Genomic DNA, 23,503 nt, shown 5'->3' on the forward strand with positions numbered 1-23,503 from the left:
AAGCTTACATCTCAGAAAATAAATACATTTTGTCTTTTAAGAATACAGTTGTCTCCTTTCCCCCTTTCATATCATCCAAATAATTCGTTTTCAACAAATACTTGCTCCCCTTCTCTAAAATTATCTGAAACTGGAAACATTTGTTTCTGCAGCACTTGCCTTATGCATTTTCCTGCAAGTATAACAGAGGAGGACATCTCATTCCATTGCACTTAAGAATTATGTAAAAAAAGAGAAGAGTGCTCCTACTTTAAGGCTCCCAGAACAAGCAGCATCCATGTTATCACCCAGTTATCAGCCCACACTGGAGGTGGGCACCCACTATTGCCATGCCCAGCAGAGATCCTCTCTCTGACCCCCACTGAGGAACACTCTGATGGCAGCACAGGGAATGCAACTCCAAAAAGGTGCCTTTCACACTGAGAAGCAGCTCTGTGCTACACAACACTGCACCTACCTGCTTCCCGAGGGCGAGGATCCATCTGCACAGAGGAGGGGACATCACAGGTGTGCTGCAGCAGGTTTGATATCCCAGGGTCTGGATCAGCTCCAGCAGTTGCTGAGGCTCAAAGGCGATCCTCAGCTATAGCCTGGGTCTGATCCTGCACTCTGCAGGCATAACACGGGCTAGCTCAGTTCCAAGTTGGCTCTAATATCACAGCAACAAGATCCAGACAGAGCCCAAACCACCAAAACCCAGAGATATTGCAGCACCCTGCTTCCCAAACACCCTTTATCACATCCATAGCGCTGCCACACCCAAGGCTGCAGGTGCTCCTTACAATGCTGATGAACCCAGGATGAAGCACAGCCTTGTCCTATCAGCCTTCTGTTCTTCCCCTCCTTATGCCATTTCTGCAGGAACTTATTTTTTTTCTTTCCTTCTCAATTTTTCCTCCCTTTAGTGGCAGATATTGTGCATTATCCAGTAAAGTAACCAGAGAAACACATTCCACTCACCACAGCGTAAATATCGAAATGCTGTTTATATCAATCAGAGAAGCACTTAGGTAGAGATGACAATGGAGCCCACAGAGCCCTAATCACACACTTTGATTGAACTAAAAGTACCAGGGAAAATGGAAATCAGATGTCTAGCATTGAGATTTCAATAGAGACGGAAAGCAGGGAGGCAGGAACACATGGGGAGGTTGCAGACAGTTGCACAGGAGCTGTGCTGGTGAAGGGCACTAGGAATGAGCCAAAGGAGCAGGAACCTGCCTCTGCCAATTGCAATCTGCTTTTACAGATCTCAGCCCAATATCTTAAAAGATAATAAACCTAAACTCTGGACAAGTTCACAAGCACGTAGACCTGGCTTTGTTCTCTGTGACCTGCAGCAAGCCTGGGGCTGGCAGAGCAATGTTAGTGCTCGTCTACATCCTCAGTGCTTTCCTTACGGACGCAGGCTGCAGCACCACTGGATTTTCATTCTCAGCATTAGATTTACTGCTGGCATCTTCCCTTTGGTGAGAGTGTTCCTCTTGCAGCCTGGCACACATACCTGGGGGGATGAGGCAGGGCAGCTGCACCTTGGCATAGCATGCAGCACTTTCAGTCTTACCTTGAGCACCCAGAATTGAACAGGAGGCAGAACTCCTCCCCCTTTGGGAACCACTCCTGAGCCCAGGGCCAGGCAGGGGCTGGCTCTGCCCTGCAGCAGCTCAGCCTGAACCCAGGCCCCAGGACAGCTGCTCTGGCACAGAAATGCCCTGAGCAGCCCCAGAGCAGCTTCTCAGACCTTAGCTCAAGGTGGGAACAGGTACATATGAGCACCAAGCTAAGGTCTGTGTGCTATAAAAACATGCATCTCTCTCTGTTCCCATTTCAGATAGCAGGGAAACAACCTCGGTGTCACCACGATTTATTCTAGTGCACCGCAAGCTGTGTATGATGGCAAGGGGGGAACATTTACGGTGTGCTGCATGGGTACATCCCAGTGCAAAGAAGCTCCAAGGGTCAGGAGGAGCACTTGAGAGACCTTTCAGCTCTGGGCTCCAAGGAGACACGATGATGGAGCAGCCCATTTAGTGCACTCATCATCCGAGCTGGCATGATTTTAACACTCATACCTTTGGCAGTTGGTTTCACATCAGCAGCTCCGGCCGCGCACCCGATGTGAGAAGCAGGGTTTATGGGGCAAAGTCACCACGGGATCCTTCAGCCTTAGGTTTCCCAGGTATGTCTGCGTTGCAAAGCACGGGTTCCGATGGATGCGGCGCGGGGCGATGCTGACACCGCGCGGCTGCAACAGCGAACAGCGAGGAGTGCGGAGATGTGCGGGACCGGGTGCGGGAGGTGACGGCCCCGCGTTGCTCCACGGGAGGGTCGGGTTGGGTGTCAGAACCGACTTGTTCTCTGAAAGAGCTGTCGGGCGTTGAAACAGGCTGCCCAGGGAGGCGGTGGGGTCACCGTTCCTGGATGTGTTCGGGAAATATGGGGGTGTGCCACTCAGGGCTGCGGTCAGTGAGCACGGTGGGGGTGGACTTGGGGACCTAAGAGGTGTTTTCCAACTTCATAGATTGATTCTGAGAAGTGATTCCTCCTCTTTCCTACAGCTGAGAATACAGCAGCCCTCTTCCAGGGCTTTGAATGGCCTTAAAACTTCCTTATAACAGAATCACAGAATCACAGGGGCATCCATAGCCTCTCTGGGCAGCTGTTCCAGCACCTCACCACTCTCATAGTAAAGAACTTCCCCCTGACATCCAACCTGAATCTTCCCTCCCTCAACTTCAAACCATTTCCCCTTGTCCTGCTGTTATCTCCCCTTTCCAAGAGTTGATTCCTCTCCTGTTTGTAGGCTCCCTTTAGGTACTGAAGGGCTGCAATGAAGTCACCCTGAAGCCTTCTTTTCTGCAGGCTTATCATCTCAAATGACTTAGCTCTGCTATTAAGATACACTCATATTGGATGCTCTAACACTGTTTACGAAACTGTTGGAGTCAGCTATGCTGATTCACACTGTAATGCTTTATTGCTGTCAATTACTGTAAAGCCATGGACGTGCAATGTGTTCTCAGAGATTGTCATTAATTGCAGTCATTTGTAAAGGGAACTGTGTGGCTCCGGGGCTGCTGATGGAATTGCAATAGGAAGTGTTATGGAAGAAGTAAAACAGTGGGGGAAAAAGAAAAAAATGGAGAGAGCAACAGAAAACACACAGAATCAAATGGCCTGGGTTGGAAAAGACCACAATGATCATCCAGTTCCAACCTCCTGCTATATGCAAGGTCACCAACCACCAGACCAGGCTGCCCAGAGCCACATCCAGCCTGGCCTTGAATGCCTCCACACGTAGGGATATTGGTCATGGGGTTATACTGGTCGTGAATGAGAGTGAAATGCAGCAAGTTTATTTGTTAGGAGGGAAAACTGGGTTGAGAAAGAGAAGCTGTGAAAGTGACGCAGGTTCTGAGAATGTTCTCACTGGATCTATACAAAAAGAGGCCCTTCACAAATCTATTTCTGCCAGAACAATCCGGCATAAAATAAGAGCGATAGCACATGAAGATGCTAAAAGGCTGAAATGAGTCAAAGATTGCGAGTATCGTAAAGGCTTCATGTGACACAACAAGATCTGGGAGGAAATAGAGGGTTTCGTCCACCTCCGCTGGGTTTCCTCTCATTTTCTTGGTAAGAACTTCATAAAAAGCCCCAGAGGAGCTCCTAAGGGCTGTGCTGTAATGTTTGCACCAACGCAGACTTTGCGCTGCGCTGGAGAGCTCAGAACCTCTCTGACACTCAGTACTTAATGCTGAGCATAACATAATTGTTTCTATAAAGACCTTTGTGGCTGTCACAGAGGCGCAGTAAATGCAGGGATCCAGCAGCTGCTGACATGTTCTCTGCAAATAACATGCCCAGGTCTTGTAGTGCGGGTGCCTTTAATCGCTGTTTAACTGTTTGAACATCAGCATCGCTGGAGATTTTTATGGTCTGTTTAAAAAGCACAATGATTCCCTTCATGGGGAAGTTTGTAGCTACAATTACCCTTCTGTTGCAACCTGTCAGGAGTAATTGAAAGTCTTTCCCAGCCAGCAGGCTGGGGCATCCTGCTTGTCTTTTGCTCTCTCTGGCAAAAAGCACAGCACCAGCAGCTGGAGCATCCATGGCAGGTGCTGGTGGAAGCAGTGCAGGTGGAAGCAGTTTCAGGTTGAACATAGCATAGCACTGCCAGTGTAAAAGGATGAGAAAGGATGCTGAAAGAGGAGGCAGACTGGCTTCAGCTCAGTTTATTCAGCTAGTAGCTGTAGCTGCTATTTTTTCTGCTTCTCGCCCTCTCTTTGTACATGTGTCAGTCACAGGTGTTCAATGGCCCTAATGAAAATTGCATGTAGGGATAAGGTGTGCTGTTATTGTATTAGCTGGTGTGACCCATTCTTTTAGGCTCTCCAGTGAAAGAATTGTCATCTGTGATGGCTTTGTCTGACTGATCTCTCTATCATTTGGTGTAATTACAGGCACCTGTTTTCTGGCAGGATAGCAGGGCGTGGAGAATTTTCAAGCATCCACTTTCAATTGAGCAGCCCCATTACCACGGCAGTGAAAAAAGATTGTCATCTGCACAGAGAAGTCATCGAGGCAGCTGAATAACCCAGGAACGTGTGCAATCAGGCGAGAGGGAAGGCTCTGCCAACGTGCAATCAACTCTGAGGCTGCACTGCAGACATAGGACAGACAGACTATGGGTTCGTGGACTGTCTGGCATTGCAGGAACCCCGTGCCTTGCTGGAAGGGAAGCTGAGAGATCTGTAGCCAAGAAACAACAACCTGTAAGGCAGGCCAGTAAGCAGCCATGCTCCTTTTTCAGCCTGTGAGCTGGGAAGAGGCAATGACATCGCCCAGGAGCAAAAGCAGTGATTTGAGAACTGCTGCTCTTGTGACACACTGGAACAGGCTGCCCAAGGAGGCTGTGGATGCCCTATCCCTGCAGGCATTCAAGGCCAGGCTGGATGCGGCTCTGGCAGCCTGGCCTGGTGGTTGGCGACCTGCACACAGCAGGGGGTTGGAACTGGATGAGCATCGTGGTCCTTTTCAACCCAGGCCATTCTATGATTAAGTGTCAGGCAGTGGAGGGCAAGGTTGCAAACAGTGCGAGGAAAAACAGGTGCAAAATTTGAAACAGTTTCCTTTGTAGGGCATTTTTTCAAGTACGGGCCATGCAAGACTGCCACAAGCAAGCAGGTGTCCATCACCACATCCTGCAGCTCTCAATTTGGTAGGTTGAGCACAGCACCAAGTGGAAAACAAAAGCACCCATTTGGAGATGCCCAACCCACGTGTAGAAAGCTAACGATGGGAAAGCTGTCAAACAATTCCAGCCAAACCCAAGGGGACCCAGTAAGGAAAAAAACCACAGAAGAAAGTAAATGAGGCTCCAGGGAAATTAAGCCAAAGTGGAAGTCCTGGCAGAGTAGGGTAATAATTTCCTTTCTGAATGAGTAACTGTTTAGAATTTAACCAGGCGAACACGATTAAACCAAATGAATATAAATTCTAGGTGCGGTAGTAAGTAATGAACTGAAGAAAATGAACAGGGGCCAATTAACAAGAAAATAGGATATGCCATAATGCATTGAAATCTAATGAAAAATGAAAGTAGAACTTCCCCTTTCGGTATTCTTTTTTTCCAGATGGAAAATATCCTTGTTTTACATCCAGCATATTCTAAAATATTCAAGGGATTACAGTTGCTGAGAACTGTACTTACCATACAATCAGAGAACATGGGAAAAGGGAGCTATTTCGCAAAACACTGGAGAAGTACATTACTTGAAAGATAACTGTCCAGAACTCTGCTCAAACATAAAACCAGAAGTTTCATCTTCACATTAAAGTGTAATGCAGCTGCTTAAAGAAGGAATACAAAGCAGCCTGCCTGGGTTAGTGTCATTACAAGAGGCAGTACTTGGGATGGTAGAGGCTATCAGACAGAGTATTGCAGCAATAAAACAGAATGAAGAAATGAAGTGCTCAGCTCTCCAATCAACGCTGTGAGGTTTTTCTCCTTTTATTATTAAAAAACAAACAAACAAAAAACAACAAACAACTATCCTCCATCCTCGAGGCCTGGCTTCACAACAGCTATTTGTAATCACACTGAAAAATTCTAAAAAGTTCATCCTACCGCTTGCAGGTGAGCTCTCAAAGTAGCAACCTGTAAAAAGAAAAGGCTGAGAACATAAGAACAAGACACACAAAGCTTCCCATTGCAGTTTCTCAACCCTCCAGGAATCAATACTCATTCCAAGCTTTCCTGCACCTGGATGCCACCCATTTAGTTAATTTTAAAAATCGGTATCCCAGTTTTTAAACCAGATGTTTGATCAGAACCACTTGACAATTATTTGAAAGCCCCTTATATTAGCGTGGAAATGACCTGCCGTACAGCATCAATCTTTTGTTGTAGTCAGCTCTATGTGCTCAAGCCACCAGCTGGCAGTTGCTGTCATCAGTGAGGGCTCCAGGAGCCTCCCCTACTGCACTGAGCAGCTTCACTGAGTGCACTGCCCGCTCCTGAAGCTGCAGCAGGAACTTGCTCATGCAGCTAAGCAACCACCACTCATAGAACAAGGGTAAGGTTAAGGGTAAGGGAAGGGCTCAAGGTCCCTCCATCCCCACCTCCTGCTGTGGACTCATTATCTCCTACCAGCTCAGGCTGCCCAGGGCCCCATCCCACCTAGCTCTGAATGCCTGCAGGGATGGGGCACCCACAGCTCTCTGGGCAGCAGTGCTAGTGCCTCAATGCCCTGTGAAGAAAAACATCTCTCCTTACATCTAACCCAAACCTCCCCTCTTTTAGTTGAAAGCCATTCCCTCTTGTCTTAGCACTTTCTGCCTGTGTAAAAACCTCACTCTCCTGCTCAGCAGCTCCCTTAGGCACCAGAAGGCCACAACAAGGCCTCTCCACAGCCTTCCCTTCTCCAAGCTGAATAACTTCAGCTCCCTCAGCCTTTCTTCACGAAAAGCACTTCAGCCCACACACCACCAGGCCACGGTTACCCGGACCTCGGGGAGACTGCGAGCTCACAACGCGTTGCTCTGCTGCTTTCTGAGAAACAACCGCGCTCTCACAGCCAGCACCCCTCAGCACGGCCCACAACCCCACAGCCACCCCCACCCGCTACTTCCGCCCAGCCCGCCGGAAGTAGGCGGTGCGCGCACGCGTCCATCACGTGTCCTCGCCTCCTTCGGCGCCTGCGCAGGAGCGAGCGGCGGCCCCGTTGAGCGCGGGCGGCTCGGCCGCGGAATGGGTGGAACGGCCGCCGAGGCGGATCGGACGCTGTTCGTAGGGAACCTAGACCCCAAGGTGACCGAGGAGCTGATCTTCGAGCTGTTCCATCAGGTAGGGGCTGCCGCCCGCCGCGCTTTATACTCGGGCGGGCGGGGCGGGGCCGGGCGGGCAACCTCCCGGCGCCATAGCGGGGCGGGCCCTGGCTGTGTACAGTAGCTGCGAACGGACAATCTTCTGCCGAGTGCGGAGCGGCGCCCCCGCGTGGGCTCTGCATCTCACGTGTGGCCACAGACGTCACCTGGGCGGCCCAAAACAAACAGTGGGATCGAGTGCACCGTCTGCAGTTTGCTGGTGACACCGAGCGGAGTGGTGCCAGTGGTACGATGCAGGGAAGGGATGTCATCCAGAGGAATACCAGAGCAGGGCAGTGAGGCGCTGGCACTGCTGCCCAGAGAGCTGTGGGTGCCCCATCCATGCAGGTGCTCAGGGCCAGGTGGGATGGGGCCCTGGGCAGCCTGAGCTGATGGGGGGGCAGCCCTGCCCATGGCTGCGGGTTGGGACCAGATGATCTCCAACCTGAGCTATTCTGTGAGTCAGATGCCACCTGGTGCATTGGTAGGATCTCTCCTGCTGCTCCATTACATGCTGCTTGGTTTAGGTTTTCCTTTTTGGTGAGCTGCTTGATTTGTCCTTTAACATTTGCTTTGCTTTATAATTCACAGGCAGGTCCGGTAATTAAAGTTAAGATTCCTAAAGATAAAGATGGTAAACAAAAGCAATTTGCATTTGTGAGTTTCAAGCATGAAGAATCTGTCCCGTATGGAATGAATCTCCTTAATGGGATCAAGCTCTATGGACGGCCCATCAACATTCAGTTCCGCTCAGGTACGCAGAAGCATTCAGTAACCCTGTTACTAGATGGAAAGAAAACTGCCAGCTCCTTCCTTCCCCCAGATCTGGCAGAGTTACAATTATTGGCTTATAGCAGCTGTTGCATGTGCTTCTGTCACAGTGTTGCTCACCTGCTCCCTGGTGATGCTGCAGAGCAGTGCTGTCACATAGGGTTGTGCTTTTATCCTTGTGCTTTGGCAGGGGATCTGTCTGCCAGTTTGGGGCATGGGCAGTGCCCAAGCTGAGGCTTTTCTTTGATTTTGTTTGATTATTTTCTGTACCCTTGAAGGCCCTTCTGAATTATCATGCTAGTGCTAAACTGTGCATCTGACTCATGTAAAGAGAGGCATGTTGACCAAAACTTCACAGCCTGATTGCAACTTCCTCAGCTTGGCATTAGGGCAGTTTATGGTATTATCTTGTTTTGGAAGCTGGGTTATGTACTTTTGCAGATTGCTGATGATACTTAAGAGCTAATTAATCATGTGGAAATAGTTAGCATCTTACAAGTTCGTTTCATATCCAAGTTGCTCCAATGGATCTCACGTTTCTCCTCAGGGAGCAGCCACGCATCTCAGGACAGTAATTTGGCGTGTTTACCACATGGAGCAGCCAGCCTGGGCCCATCTGGCACACCACATCCAGCCAGCAGGTATGAGACAGACCAGAAGTACACATGCATTGTTGAAGCTGGAAAACGTATTCACACATTTAGCTTTCCTGATTCTCATTCCAAGCACAATTCAGCCTTTCTTCCCTATAGATTAATTACTTGCATTATTATTACTCTCAGTACCCTACATTCTCGGTACCTAAAAACCTAATGCAAAAAAGAACAGCATCATCTTGAACTTGTTTTTTTTTTTTTAGAAGATCTGTTTCACCAGTGCTTCTGGCCCAAGTAACATTTCTTATTAAAAGGTGTTTTCATACAAGCATAGAAAAGATCTGGTGATGTGAAGTGAGTGCTGCCTCATGCAAGCCTGTCTGCACTAGTTTCTCACAACAGTAGTGAGTTAAGGGTAATGCTTATCTATTTTTCTTTTTCCTAATGGTAGCAACATGACTACACAGCTAATGCCCCTTAGACTGGCAATAGTCTCGTGTTAGAAACATTTAAGACTAACTTTCCTAATCTTTTTTTCTGCAGATATGACAGGAATACAGATGGTATGGTAGCAGCAGGGTTCTCATCTATGCAGAGATCTTTGCCATCTCATGACAACCTTCAGAGACAAGCAGGGGTAAGCTGTGCTCTTCTGTTCATGGTGTCTAACCCTGCAGTCACTCACAGCTGATGGATGATGACATGCAAAGGAGTTGTTGTCGATTTTCAGTACTTAGATGTTTCCTATAATTATTGTATTAAATCACAGGAACATATTTTTGGAATGTTCAACTGACAGTTGCAGAAGATAGATGGTTCCTTCTACTGAGCTGGGGCAGTCTTTGAGCTTTACAAGTTAAGCTGTAGATAAAGCAATCAGTAGCAGCCAGTCTGTGTTCAGTCTCCTTTCGCTGGTGCATTTCCATTTTCCCTTGCATCTGCAGCTTGATTAATGTCAAACTGAGAGGCGGACAGAGGAGTCTGAAATGTGCCATAGAATAATTTGAGCACTCTGCCAGCAGGAAAGCGCATTTAATCCAGCAAGGCATTTTTCCTTCTGTTTTTCAGATGCACGGCGCTGCATGGCAGCAGTCTCAGCCTGGCTTTGCTGTACCTGGGTACCAGCACGGCCACTCCCTCGTTCACCCATCAGCCTCCCACATGCTGCGGCGTCCAGACATTGCAGTGCTGCGCAAAAGCAGGATGGGCTCCCACCCCTACTACCCAGACAGCAGGCATTTGGGCCGAGAACAACGTGCAGGGGACCGTGGGCCTGACTATGGCAGGGGTAAAAGGGATGGCTATGAAGACAGAGGGCACATCTCTGAGCACCATTACCGGGGGAGCAGAGATGAACCATTCTATGACGATAGGAATCGCAGTGCATGGAGCCACGATTACGACAGCAGAAGAGAGAGCTACAGAGAGGGGAGCTGGCGCTTGACGCGGCACTGACACGTGCAGTGGGCTTTAAAAAACTTTATGCAAAAGAAAGATAAATCAAAGTTCCCTTTTAATGTTTGTAAATCTAGTGACATCGTGATCTTCCAAACCTAGCAGCTTGATTTTAAACGTGTGAACTCTACACCTCAGGGCTTTATGCAGGAAAACAAATGTGCCACAGTTTCAGAGAAAGCATTGTGCATTATAAAGAGTTTGTGTATTTTTGTAGTGCAGCTGAGGGAGGCACTGTCTGTTCCAGGTGTAGCTGCACATCTTTTTAAACGGATTTTAAGTGGTACGATGCTTTGTGGCATCTCAAGCGTGTTTTGATACCGAAATTATTCCTTTTGTATACCCCTCATCTCAGAGAAGAGTCCTACCAAGTCTCCCTGTGGATAAACCAAGCTCCTTTTATCGCTGTGTCAGTCTGGTTTCGTTCATTCAACTCACCCTCGTTTTATCCTTTGATGGTGTAATTCCTTCACCAAAAGTCCCCGCGATGGCTGGGAAGCGCAGCCGGGTTGGTTTAACTGCAGCCACGCAGGGACCAGCTGCAGCCTCACGCATTTCCCTAAGGGTAGAAGCAAACAAGATTTTAAGCCGCCCCATAAAATCCTCGCAGCGGAGCCCCCGGTGCCCCGAGGGAGGTTCCGCGTCGCGCCCCGCCCGCCGCTCCCGGCGCTCCCCGCGGCCCGAACTACGTCTCCCAGCAGCCCCCGCGCTCTCCCCCCGCTCTCGCCCTGGGGCCGCCGCCGCGGGGCATGCCGGGAAACGTAGTGCGGCGGCGGCGCTTTGCGGCCTGGCCGCGATGCTCGGCGGCAGCCGCGGTGGCCTCGGTCGCCTGCGGAGCTGCGCCGGGCGGCTGTGGCGGGGCCGGCGGTGGGCGGCGGCCATGGCCGGAGGCGGCGGCATGGGGCAGCGAATGGTCTGGGTGGACCTGGAGGTGCGGGGCGTGCCGGGGTAGGGGGCGAGGGGGTCGAGGGGAGGGCGGCGGGGCGGCCCGCGGAGGTGGGGGGGAGGCCGCGATGACGGTGCCGCTCCACTGTGTGGCAGATGACGGGCCTGGACGTGGAGAAGGACCAGATCCTGGAGATGGCCTGCCTCATCACCGACTCCGACCTCAACGTGCTGGCCGAGGTGAGCGCGGCCGGGTCCGGGGAGCCTCGGCGCCCCCAGGGCGGCGATCCTCGGGCTGGGATCCGCTGAGCGTCGCCGTTTTCCTCCCCGCAGGGCCCGAATCTGATCATCAAACAGCCCGACGAGCTGCTGGACGGCATGTCCGAGTGGTGCAAGGAGCACCACGGCAAGGTACGGCCGGGGGACGGCGCAGGTCGGAGTTACGGCTCGCGGCGATCTCAGCTGCAAAGGGAGAAGAGCTGTTCTGAGCCCAAGGGCCGCGCTGTAAGGCTGTTCCCGCAGTCCCACGTGTCGTCCAGGGCACGCTGCAACCGTGTTTGTGTGTCTGTAACGTTGGGGACTGCTCGGTTGTGGGGTTGGTACCCGGGTTTATTGCTAAAGAAGGGGATGGGCTCTCTGACGGGGTTGTGGCAGGACAAAAGGAAATGGTTTGTAACTAGAGGAGGGGAGATTTAGGTTGGAGATAAGGAAGGTTTGGCACTGAGGGCGGTGAGGCGCTGGCACAGGTTGCCCGGAGAGGCGGTGGTGCCCCGTCCCTGCAGACAGCCCAGGTCAGGCTGGACGGGGCTGTAAGCACTGCTGGAGCTGTGGGTGTCCCTGTGCACTGCAGGGAGTGGCACCAGGCCTTTGAGGTCCTTCCAACCCAAACCATTCCGTGATTATAAGTCTGAATAGTGCTCAGAGCTACTTGAGAATCACCAACAAAGGGCAACAAGCAGCTAATGGATCCAGGAGACGGACAGAGCGACAGCCCACAGAAAGCCGCAGACAGGGTGAGATAAGCCTGGGCGGCTCTGTGAATAGGATCCAGCACTCTGATACCCGCTGCTAATTGCCACATTCAAAGCATTGTGCCCCTCAGCATGAGATTAAGAAGTTGGATTCAGTTCCCTGGAGCTCCTCAGTCAGCCCCTCCTGTTCAGACCTCCTCTGCTTGGCATGAAATAAGCACAGAACAGCTCTTACAGAGAGAGCAAGACCTGCTGTAAAGCTCCAGCTAACAGTAGCTACAAAGTTGGCAAAGAATAGTCCAGAGCTGGCAAAAAGCAAACTTATCAGTGAAAATTAAGGCACTTGTATAACTAAACAGACTGATTAACTGTATTTCTGCCTGTCCCCCTCAGCGTTGTAAGCCTAGTTTTATTTTTTTTTTTCCACTGAAAACTTAACTTTTGCAAGAATAGATTATTTTTTGGTTCTTTTAGTCACCAAGGAAAACTTCCTCCTTGCCCTTAGCAAGAAAGTGAATGGATTTTCAAATCCTTGATTACAAATTTAAATTCAAGGCAGTTTTCAATTAAGTGCTGAAGTTTTAAGACACTCAGAACCCCTCCCTCCTCCCCCCTTCAGCATCTTACTCTCCCTAGGAAGGATTAGCAAGGGTTTGGAAAATGAATATTAATTTACTGTGATGGGAGCTTTTCCCCTTCTGCAGTTGAGGACACAAACTCAACTTCAGCTCACAAGTGAATTGAAGATGGTAGCGTACGTTATCGCTGCTCCTGAGGAGCTACTTATTTTTAATTGACTAAGAAAAGAGAAGCAATTAGAATATAGATGAAAATGCAGCCACATAATGAATTTTTTAACCACCACTTGGATCTGTCAAGTAGATTTTTGCGGCACAGTCACGGAAATATATAGCATAGCCAGATGGAAATAAATCACTGAGAACACTTAGAGCAGATTTGACATTTAACTATTGGAAAAGAAAAAAAAAGAAGCAAGGAGCTTTTCTGATTTATAGGAATCTTGATAAACACTTAAGCAGGGATTCTGATTATTTCTGTTTATTTATACATACTACTCTATGCTGGGGATGTGAATGCCTCTCGTTAGACAGAAATATAATACTCTCCTGGATCATGTACATGCAGGTGTGTAAATGAGGCTTGCATAATGGCTCAGTAATTGAGAGTAGCACCCCAGAAAGTTCAGCAACAGAGAGGAAATTCAGAGGAACGTCGCTGTCATTAGGAATGTTCTGTGGTCACCTTCACTTGTGACGGTTTGCACGTCTTGAAGAGGTGCCCTAAAGATATCCAGAGTGAACAAAGGCAATTGGATCTGCCAGAATATTATCAAACACAAAGTGAATTTGTCCTCTTACCTCATCCGGGCGTGCTGGGGAGCAAGCAGTGCATGCCTGCCTGATCTTTTGCTGCTGAGCATTTCTAGAAATATCTTTGAAGATGATGTCTATCTCGTTTCTGACGGATGGCTCTTTCTTGCAGTCTGGCCTTACTAAGGCTGTGAAGGAGAGTAAAATTTCATTGCAGCAGGCAGAGTATGAGTTTCTGTCCTTTGTACGACAACAGACGCCCCCTGGTCTCTGTCCTCTTGCAGGTAAAATGGGTTCTTTCTTAATAATAGTAATAATGTCATCCCTCCTGCAGTTCCCAGCTGGATGCTGAAAGGCCGGTTGATGCACATGGCAGGGATGCTTTAGTTTTCTGCGCAGAGATCTAGCATGCAAATCAAAATCTGCAAGTGGAGAAAGGTTTAGTAATGGCATCATCTATTCCATTGATTCCCTAAAGCAGGTATCGCACGTTGTTGCTGCAGGAAGCTGAAAGTTCTTTTGAGCATTAATAATTCATTGTACAGTTATAATTGGGAAGGGCAACTTAATGGCTGATAGCAATCGGTGACTGTAAAAATCTGAACTGTAAACTGAACAGCATCTTTCCTTCAAACAAAGTATCAAACATGAACCTTCCAGTTGTCCTATTACCTGGCATTGCTCTCGGGACGTTTACACACAGCCTTGGGATTATGGCTAAATGAAATTAATACTGATGCCTCTTTTCACTCGGTGGAAAACCCGATTCTTGTGTAATGCTTTGATACTTATCTGTGCGACAGAAATTGTAGTAACTGAAGAATTAATATAGGGATTATGTATTTAAGCCATGTGTGATCCTGAAATGAGAATCTGACAAACCTTTACAATCATATTTGCTAGAAAATGAGATATATGAGCTGCTTGTGAATAGCTTTTCATACCCTATGATCTTTCCCAAGCTTGCTCAGGCTGTTTCTAGTTTAGATGCTCATAGTAGCTTTGCAGTGCCTTTGAAGAAATGTCTTGTTCTGTGTCTTTGTAGGTAACTCTGTTCATGCAGATAAGAAGTTTCTTGACAAGTACATGCCTCAGTTCATGCGGCATCTTCATTACAGGATCATTGATGTGAGCACCGTCAAAGAACTTTGCAGGTGAATATCCTCCAAATTGAATATCTCTATAAAAGATAATCTAGGGAAGCCTGTTACGTGGCACTGACATGCACCTTTTTAAAACAAGGCTGCAGGCTGCTGGCAGACAGCTGTGCACGGCCATCTCGTTCTTTCATATCTTCCTCTCTTCTGTTCAGGCTGATGGACAGAGTGAGCCATAAAGAACTCAGAGAGCGGTGTCCTCTGGCGTTTGTAGCACTTGGGTTCACAGGGTTGTGCCTTCTGTGTGCCAGTTGAACTGAACTTCTTTCACCAATTGTAACAAACCCAAAGCAGCCCCTGGGCATGTTACTGAATCCCAATTTCCTTTTAAAGTGGGGTTTCTTTCCACTTACAGACGCTGGTATCCAGAAGAATATGAATTTGCACCAAAGAAAGCAGCTTCTCACAGGTGAGGTTCCTACTTTTATCTCTAACAAAGCATGGCTTGTCACGCAGGAACCATGTGCCTCATGAGCAGAATGTGGAGCTGGGTGCTTCCTTTGATTTCCACTCATGTTTGTTCTAATGAAAAAGACAGCAGAGGTGGTACGATTGTGCACCCTGTCACATAGTTTGTATTCTCCAGCCAAGAGCCTGGGTAGGGTAAGGAAAGGAATTACAAAAATACAGAGAATCAGAAGCGTCCTTATCTGTTCTCATTCCATGTGTTTACTATTCAAGCCACAATGCTTGTTTGGCAATGTAGATACATCTATCACTTCTTAGGCATCATGGTGAGAAACCACATGAAAAAGCTAGCTGAACAGAGCTGCTTTTCTGTCCTTGAATTGGGCAAAAGTTGTTCATAGATACTCTAAAATTGGAAGACTGCACATAGGGAGATAAGAGTTCTGTTCCTGGCTATTTCCTGAGTTTGTAATATGTCAGAGAGCTTGTTCTCCTTTCTGTGAAAAGGTTTCATTTTGAGTTACGCTCCTGCCAGCATCTGAGGCATCCTTAAAAGACGGGCTTGCTTTGAGGTTTCTGAAGGAAATATTCTATGTAGTATTGGCACATAACTTCTAAAATGCTACATTTGCTAATACTGCGAGCTCTTCTGAATAGAGGAGATTGTGGGTCTTGTGTAAAACTTGAGATCCATAGGCTTTGTTAAGTCCATGTGCACAATGAGTTTATCCATTTTGCTCTTTCATCTGCTCAGACTAAATTTGCACACCCATGCACTAAAACACCTACGCTGGGCTTTTTGTAGGTGTTATTTGGTACTTATAGCTCTGAGTTTCCTAAATTGCAGTGAAAGGAAGTAGCTGCATCTTTACCTCTTTGTTTTGATGTGGCTTTGCTAGGCAGGAGAGCAGGCTCTGGTATAAAAAGAGAAGGAGTGATGATCGTAGAGACGGTGGAAGTCACAGGTAGGTGTGCTGCACAGTGAAAACCTGCAGTAAGATTACTACTACTGCACAGACCTCACAGTCAGAGCAGGCAGAGCACAGTAACAAAAGGCACTGGGTCCAAACAAGTCGGTCACCTGTGCTGATGGAGAAAGCAGATGAGTGGCCAAAGCAGGAGCTGCAAACAGGTCTCTTGAGCCCTCGTCTCTTTGTCGTCTTGGATCGATGGTGAATTGCTTTTAATAGTTGAAGCTGTAGAACCTGCTGGCTTTTGAGAGCTTCCATGTCCCACGGTGATACAAACTAATAAGCTGTACGTTACTCTCTGGTATGCCAGCCTTGGTAGACTTTTATTGCTTTCCAAGTACCTACGAATAGCGAGGCTTGTGTTTATTTCTGACAGATTTGTGATCCATGCGTGTCAGAGTTTTATTTCTTTATTTCTTGCCTGGAATTTTTCAGAAGCATTAGAATCTAGATGTAGCTGGAGATGTGTGCAGGCATTTTGAAACTCTCCTTAATTCTCTTTCAGAGCGCTTGATGACATCAGGGAAAGCATCAAAGAACTTCAGTTCTACAGAGATAGCATCTTCAAGAGGAAAACGGATGAAAAGAAAAGGAAACTAATAGAGAATGGGGAAAGTGATAAAACTGCCAGCTGATTGCTCACCTTACCAAGCCATCCCACAGCATATACTAGATGAATCTCCAGGTTCTTTTCTGTTTGCCAGTCTTTTGAGATGCTGCACCCTTATGTTACCTTGTTTCTTAACAGTTGATCAAATGCAGATGGAAGTCCAAGTCACTGCTTCTTTTCTGTTTGAGAAGAAATCTACACATTCAAATCTCAACAGCTTCTTTGTTTATACGTAATAGGTAAAATCTGCTGTTTGATATTCCTCTTCCTCTGGTTTTAGATGCAGTCTTTCACTACACAATAAAAACAGTTCTGTTGAAAGATGATATTTTCATACAGTCTTTCTTTTGTGTTAGATGTGTGTTCTTAAAATACTCTGCTTTATAACAGAACTGCGATGTACTTCCCAATACTTAATGGCAACGTGCAGATCACGTGGCAAGATGGGTCGCTGCATGTAGCAGGGACAATAACATCCCAAAATGCAAAGACATGAGCATCGAGACTGAAGGAAGAAAATCTATTGCTGATTATTGGGCAATACCACAAAAGTAATTGAATCTTTCTGCGTCTGCATGTCCCTGATGTTTGCTGCACTGGTAATTACTTCAGTGTAGCAGCTTCTAAGGAGAAAGTACTGCAGAGCTTTACCAACATTAAGCTCTTTGCTAATGAAAATAGCAGTGGGGAAGGGTCTGAAGTGCTGGCCCAGAACTGTGGTGATGTCTGAATCTGTCCCCTGCTAGCTTGTTGATTCATGAGAGACGTATTCATTTTCTTTGATCGCACGTTCACTGGGCTGTGATTATGGGCTGTCTTTGCTCTGAATTAAATCTAGTTCCACAGCAAGCAAAAATCTGGAGTTCTTCAATATGAGAGATCAAAGCATTTAAGTGTTAATGGCAAAAGAAACAAAGAATAAATATTTAAATGTTTAAAAGTAGCGTGGTTGTGCCACGAATAAAAGCAGCAATTAAACTGTGCAGCTGCTTTTTCTGTGCTGGGTGCTTGACTGAAGAATCGATTCAAGTCTCATCTCTCAGCTCATGGCTTCTGCTTTCAAAGCTCGTTTCAGGATTTCAGATCTATATTACAATGCACTGTAGTAATTGGCACAGAACCTCTCCATTGTGCAACGAAATCTCAAGTCAGTTGCAGGTGAGCACTGGGAAGCACTGGGGCACACACTAGCACTAGTGATGCCATTCCTCTGCAGGTCCACATCCGCAGTTTTCATCAGCACTTGTTGAAATCTTCAGAAAAGGGACTGGTGGGCTTCTTCGTCTTCTGTTGAGGGATCAGATGGCTCTCCTGCTTTTTATTCACTGGTGACGTTTTGCTGCCCGGTGATCACCAGGGTTCCTCGGCCTCCCAGGACATCCTCACACTCTGTGGCTGCACCTCCCCATGCCCTTGTACTGATTTCTCATTTCCTGATGTATTTTCTTTGTTTTTCCCCTTTTCAATTCCATTTACGGTGCCTAATATTTCCACGACTCCCTTGGCAGTGTGAACGAATAGGTTAAAAGCTTGCTAAACAGCGTACAGGCTTTACTTGAAGTGCATGAGGAGTCACACTGATTTAATGGGAGTGTTATGCGCTCATTGAACCATTTTGTGCATTCGTTTTTTAGGATGGAGCTCTAATTGACGGGGAGGAACACCCACAGCACAGCGTGTTACAGTATTGGTGTGAGTGCAGCTCAGCTCAAACCAGCAGAACCCATTTGTTTTCAAATAAACAGAATTATTAAAGTTAGAAAAGATCTCCAAGGTCACCGAGTCCAATCCCAACCCAACCACACCGTGCCACTAAACCATATCCCCAAGTGCAACATATCCACAGTTCTGGAGCACTTTCAGGGACAGTGACTCCAAATGCACATTCAGGTCTCCTGTTGTACATGAACTCATCACATACAGAAAGGGCAGCCTGTGAACCAAACACCCTTCAGCTTACATGGGCTTACAATGATAGTGGCTGGTGCTTGGAAGGTGTGCCAGGTGCCATGGTCCATCTCACACATGGTCACACTGCTCCCTGCTTTCACTCCCACCACCCAGATCAGTGCAGCTTTTTGCAGCATCACAGCTGTTGGCCAAATCCTAATTGAGCCATTATCAGCAACAAGCAAGCAAGCAAGATACATCCCAGGGTCAGCCTGTGGGCCTGGCCAGGAGGAAAACCACACACTGTGCAAACGTAGCACATCTGAGCTAAATGATTGCAGAAAGCAAGAAGCACACAGCCTCTCACTGATCCTGGAGTGGTTTTCCAGCGATCTCCATTTTGCTGTTGCAACATGCCCCAGTACTGCAGCGTGTGCTGATAGGCTGCCCCCCAAAACAGCACGAGAGGGGAAGATTATCACGTTTACTTTCCCACACAGAATGAAAACCTGTTGCTTTTCTGCTCCCACTGTACAAGCAGCGTATGTTTTACATATTGGCCTTCTATGACAAGATCACATCCTGAGTCATCTGAATATAAAATGCCCTTTCATACATGGTAGATCTATGTATAACAACACAAATATCTCCTATGTACTCCTCACTTGAGTTAAACACAACTGTCTGCTGGTTCCACACCAATACACCTCCATGACTCATTAATATTAACAGGCTTTGTTTGCTTGCTGTTCCCACTATGTGGACACTCTGGCAGGGTCCAGAGCAGTTCCAGGAAACCCCCTGTACATCCCAAGGCTGCATCCCTGCTCCTGTGCTCCCTCAGCACCACTGGGGCAGAGGGCAGTGCCAGAGGTGCCAGCAGTGCCTTTCTCCTGCACCAAACTGGGATGTGGAGCAGAGCTAAAAGCAGACAGGCAGAGGAATGGTTCACCAGTTTGCTGGGTGCTCACGCTCCCCATTTTTCCCTCCTTTGACTTATTTGCTCAACTTAAAGGCAGAAAGGAAAAAAAGAAAAAAAAAAAAAAAAAGAAAAAAGAGAAAGCTGTTCTTGCTGGTTTTCCTGCAGGGACTGTAATCCTGCTCCTGGTGGCAACAAACCACACAAAATGCTGATTCTCAGCAAAGAAAAAAGTCTCTCCCTCACATTCAATACCTCCACAGCTTTGAGGTGCTGCTGCAGCCGCCGGCTTCAACAGGGAGGAATTTAACCTGAAGCTACAATTCAGAAATAAAACACCTTCAATAAACAGCATGAAAACCCTCCACAAGCAGCAACCCGTAGTGATGCTCTGCCCTGAGAGGTGCTGCGTGCCTGGAGCGAGGAGCTCAGGGCTGGGAGGTGGGGTGGGCATGCTTCATCCCAGCCCTACTGCAATGATCCAGGTGCAGTGGTTCCCCAGCTCTCTGCCCCACATCTCCCTCGCTGCTCACTGGCATAAAGGTCCTCCGTGGGGCTGGGAGAGCAAAGGAGAAACCACCGCTCTGCCCTCATCAAACGGAGCCGACTTAAAAGCACAAGATCTGTTGCTAGAGCCTTTGATTCAGCAAGAAATGTAGCCTTAAGTGTGAATGAATAAATAGCAGCTTGAGAGCCAGAGCTGCCATTTTCCCTTGTAGAGCCTAAGGGTGAGATTAGAGCGAGGTCCCAACCTTCCTGGGTCGGAGGCTGTGCCTCCTTCCTGGCCCAATCCAGCTCCCACCAAAGCCAATGACACAATCCATATGTTCTCCTGTAGCAACAAGATTTGCTTCGAAGCACTTTGACGTTTCTATGGTCACCTGGTAAACCGAAGTGCAAGCAGTGCAAGAGCTAATTATAATGGCAGTGAATATTTATGGGCTCTGGGGCTAAAAGGGCCGCTCCGATAGTCTGATCTGATTTACTGCTTAACATATGTCAGAATATCGCACCCCTCAGTCCTTTGGTGGAGGGAGTTACTCATCTTATCCATAATTTAACACTACAGAGTCCAATCTGCACTTGAATTAAAGTTTATCTTCTAGGAACCCATCCAATCTCCACTCAAAGACAGCAAATGATGGCAAATTCATCATTTCCTTTGTTAAAGTGCTCCAGAGTTTAATTACTCTCATTGTTAGGAAGGTGTGTGGTATTTCCACGCTGCGTTTCTCTGGCTCAGTCTTCCCACTGGTTGTTGGGTCCCTGTTAATCCAAAGCTCCCTCCATGCCACGTATATTCTCCAAAGAACCTCACAGGCTCCACACATTCACCTTGATGCAGTAGCAGAGGTGCTGCTCCATCAGCACTATTTTTACAGAATCAGCTTGTTTCCTTGTGTCTTATTACACAACCTGTGTGTTTACTCATCCCTGGAAATATTTTTTAAATTAACACCACCAAACGAACTTGTATTTCTACCTCCAGAATCTATTAAGCGCTAAGTTCTCATGCAGAGGTTTCAGCAGGAGATAACTGACCAAATTTGCTATTGATTCTGAATTGAGAATGAATGTTTTCAAATGCTCAGGTTGGACAGGACCAAAGCAGCTCACCCTAGGCCAGCCCAGCTAGGAGATCCACCAGTCCATAAAACAGAAGGGCATAAAAGAACACAGGGCGTATACGCATCCCTATTTCCTTTTTATGATCAGTATTAATAATAATGACCATCCAACACTTTTCAATCGCCCTTATTACTCCAACACCTGCTCTCCTAACCGTTGCAATCGTTGCTATCTGAAAGAGGCCGTTAAAATGGTTAATGGTGCAAATAAATGAGTCTTTCAAACATCTCTCCCCTTCCTCACCGATTCCTCAGAAACTCGCAAACAGTGCAACTCTGCTTTTTAAATTCCCAGCACAGTGGACCAAGAGGACCATCCTCACCACTGCCATCACCACGGGGCAGGGACTGCACTCCTCCCACTCCTACTCCAGAGATGCAGATCCCAGTGACAGCCCCATGCTGCCGCACAGTGCTCCGTCTTTGATTTCCACTTTGTTATTTCCCCCCTCACTTTGAATTCCCTTTATTTATTTTTTTTTTTTTGGCGACCTACTTCTCCTTCTTTTCATATTTTATTCTATTTTAAGAGGCTTTTATTTTTCTCAAAACTTTCTCTTCTTCTTCTTTTTTTTTTTTAAGGAAAATATGCCATCTGTGTTTATACATTTTTAAATATTGTTTATTCTTGCTTCTGAAGTAACCGTGGCATATAAAGGATTCTCATCTCAATTTCCCCTATTATGCAACAGCTTTCCTGTTTTTAAACACCAGCATCTTTCTGAGGTTCAGATTTAGCACCAAGTCATTATGTGTCTTGGTAAACCACAGATAAAACCCCAACAAAGCGCTCCATCCTTTGGTGGGCCAATCCCTATAACCCTACAGGACGGGGGGAGGCCTGTGATACCAGCAATCTAGAAACACCCAATATCAAACACAACATCAGCTTCAAACGAGGCAACAGCAGCACTCGCTGGAGCACCTTAACAACATTTGTGTCTCTCACAGTCATCATTCTCCTTTTGGACCTGGATCTCTCCATTCATACGATAGAAGGGAATTTCATGACCCCTCCCTGCCCACACCTGAGCAAGAGCTGCCTTCCTTTGGTGAATGGCACCATTGGTTTTGATGACGTTATTTACTCGAATGGTTATTTATGTGCAGGGCACTTGGAAAGCTCAATCAATAGAGCACTTATGATTGCAGAGGTTTTTTGAATAATAAAATAACGCTCTGCGCTCGCGCTCTCGTTATTTATTTAATCAAAACGCCTTCTGAAAAATTACCAACTGATTGAAACAGCCTTGCTTGTAAATGACCAACAAATGAGATACAACCAAATCTTGTACAAGCTGCCATTAAGGGATCTCTCTACCAGAGGCTATCGGCATTGCCTGCCCATCCAAGAACCGATGCTAGCGTTAAATTACCCAAGCACAAACGAAGGAAAGGAGCTGAAATGAGGTGTGTGCTGTTCCTGCCCTTCCCTGCTCTTTGGTGCCGTGTGGAAGTTGAATCACGCGGTGCTCCTTGCAGAAGCCCAACACTTCAGTGCAGAGCTCTTTTGTAGAGATGATAGGAAGCGCCATCAAACATTCCTTTTCATCTTTCTCTCTCATTTCTTTAAAAGGCAAATGGGACGCAAATGACATAATATATAATGCATCCCTTTGGTTCCTGCCAATGTACTTTCGGTGTAAGAAATGATAAGGATTTCTGTTTGTTTGCTTCCAAGTGAATTCAGAAGAGTCCATCTATGTCTTTGCTTGGGGACACAAAATGCAAAATGAAGACCCTGTCCGGCAGTGCTGGACCACGGGCATTAAATCACTCTGAAATCACCCGCTGTTCCACTCTGAACAAATCTGTATCTGCCCTTCACTGACTGCAGCTGAGGTTTCTTCAGAGACTCACAGAGACTCTTCAGAGACGGCCCTGTGCTGCCACATTGTCATTCCAGCCCAAGTGCAGAGCCCTGGATGTGGCAGTATGAGAATCAACGTCGTTTTGGATGCGGTATTTAAAAAAAAAAATAAATTACTTGAAGGCAAATATAGAGCACGTCTGGGTTTTTCAATTTAATTTAATAAATTATCTTGGCTCCAGTAATTATTTATTTGAAATAGGAATTTGGTGAGTGGCCTCAAGTCCTTTTAATACCGCATTAATAAAGTAACCACGGATTACTGATACAATTCTAAAGGAAGTTTTTTAAAAAAATGCTTTTTCTGTTGAAGCTTTAAAGCTGTCCTTGTCCTGAATATGCAATTGTGCCACTGGAAGCACCCACCCTTCACATCACTGAAAGGTGCAGCAGAAGTATGACCCTGCTCTTTAGACCAGCAAGCAGGTTGGGAATTTGGAAGAGTTTCGTCTCCAAAAGAGTGGCCAGCATTGGCTGCATAGGGAGGTTGGGGGGGAGGGTCACCATTCCTGGAGCTGTTCCAAAACCATGGGGATGTGGTACTCAGGTACACGGTCAGTGGGCACGGTGGGATGGGTTGGGGTTGGATTTGGGGATCTTAGAGTTGTTTCCCAACTGGAATGGTTCATGATTCAAACAGAAAACAATGCCCCAGCAAGGAGCAGAGGGCACT

The 23,503-nt window shown here is 47.2% G+C and overlaps 2 protein-coding genes across 5 annotated transcripts; both read left to right on the forward strand.

Moving 5' to 3' along the window:
* The first annotated feature begins 7,157 nt into the window (after positions 1–7,157).
* On the forward strand, positions 7,158–10,592 carry RBM7 (RNA binding motif protein 7). The gene is made up of 5 exons (XM_003212719.5): positions 7,158–7,348; positions 7,960–8,122; positions 8,687–8,780; positions 9,279–9,372; positions 9,804–10,592. Exons 1-5 carry the CDS (start codon positions 7,253–7,255, stop codon positions 10,188–10,190), a joined length of 834 nt encoding a protein of 277 aa, XP_003212767.1. The 5' UTR covers positions 7,158–7,252; the 3' UTR covers positions 10,191–10,592.
* Positions 10,593–10,934: 342 nt separating this feature from the next.
* REXO2 (RNA exonuclease 2) lies at positions 10,935–16,849 on the forward strand. 4 transcript variants are annotated; one of them, XM_085209239.1, is made up of 7 exons: positions 10,936–11,121; positions 11,232–11,315; positions 11,409–11,579; positions 13,550–13,661; positions 14,423–14,531; positions 14,890–14,943; positions 16,419–16,849. In XM_085209239.1, the coding sequence occupies exons 1-7, from the start codon at positions 10,987–10,989 to the stop codon at positions 16,546–16,548; spliced, it is 795 nt and encodes a 264-aa protein (XP_085065365.1). In that variant the 5' UTR covers positions 10,936–10,986; the 3' UTR covers positions 16,549–16,849. The 4 variants fall into 4 exon arrangements, with proteins under 4 accessions (XP_085065366.1, XP_085065365.1, XP_085065368.1 ...); XM_085209241.1 differs by having other exon boundaries at positions 10,937–11,121; positions 11,409–11,486; XM_085209240.1 differs by lacking the exon at positions 11,232–11,315 and having other exon boundaries at positions 10,935–11,121.
* The last annotated feature ends 6,654 nt before the right edge of the window (positions 16,850–23,503 follow it).

The sequence above is a fragment of the Meleagris gallopavo genome, chromosome 26 (assembly GCF_905368555.1).
Source record: "Meleagris gallopavo chromosome 26, MGAL_WU_HG_1.1, whole genome shotgun sequence".
NCBI lineage: Eukaryota > Metazoa > Chordata > Aves > Galliformes > Phasianidae > Meleagris > Meleagris gallopavo.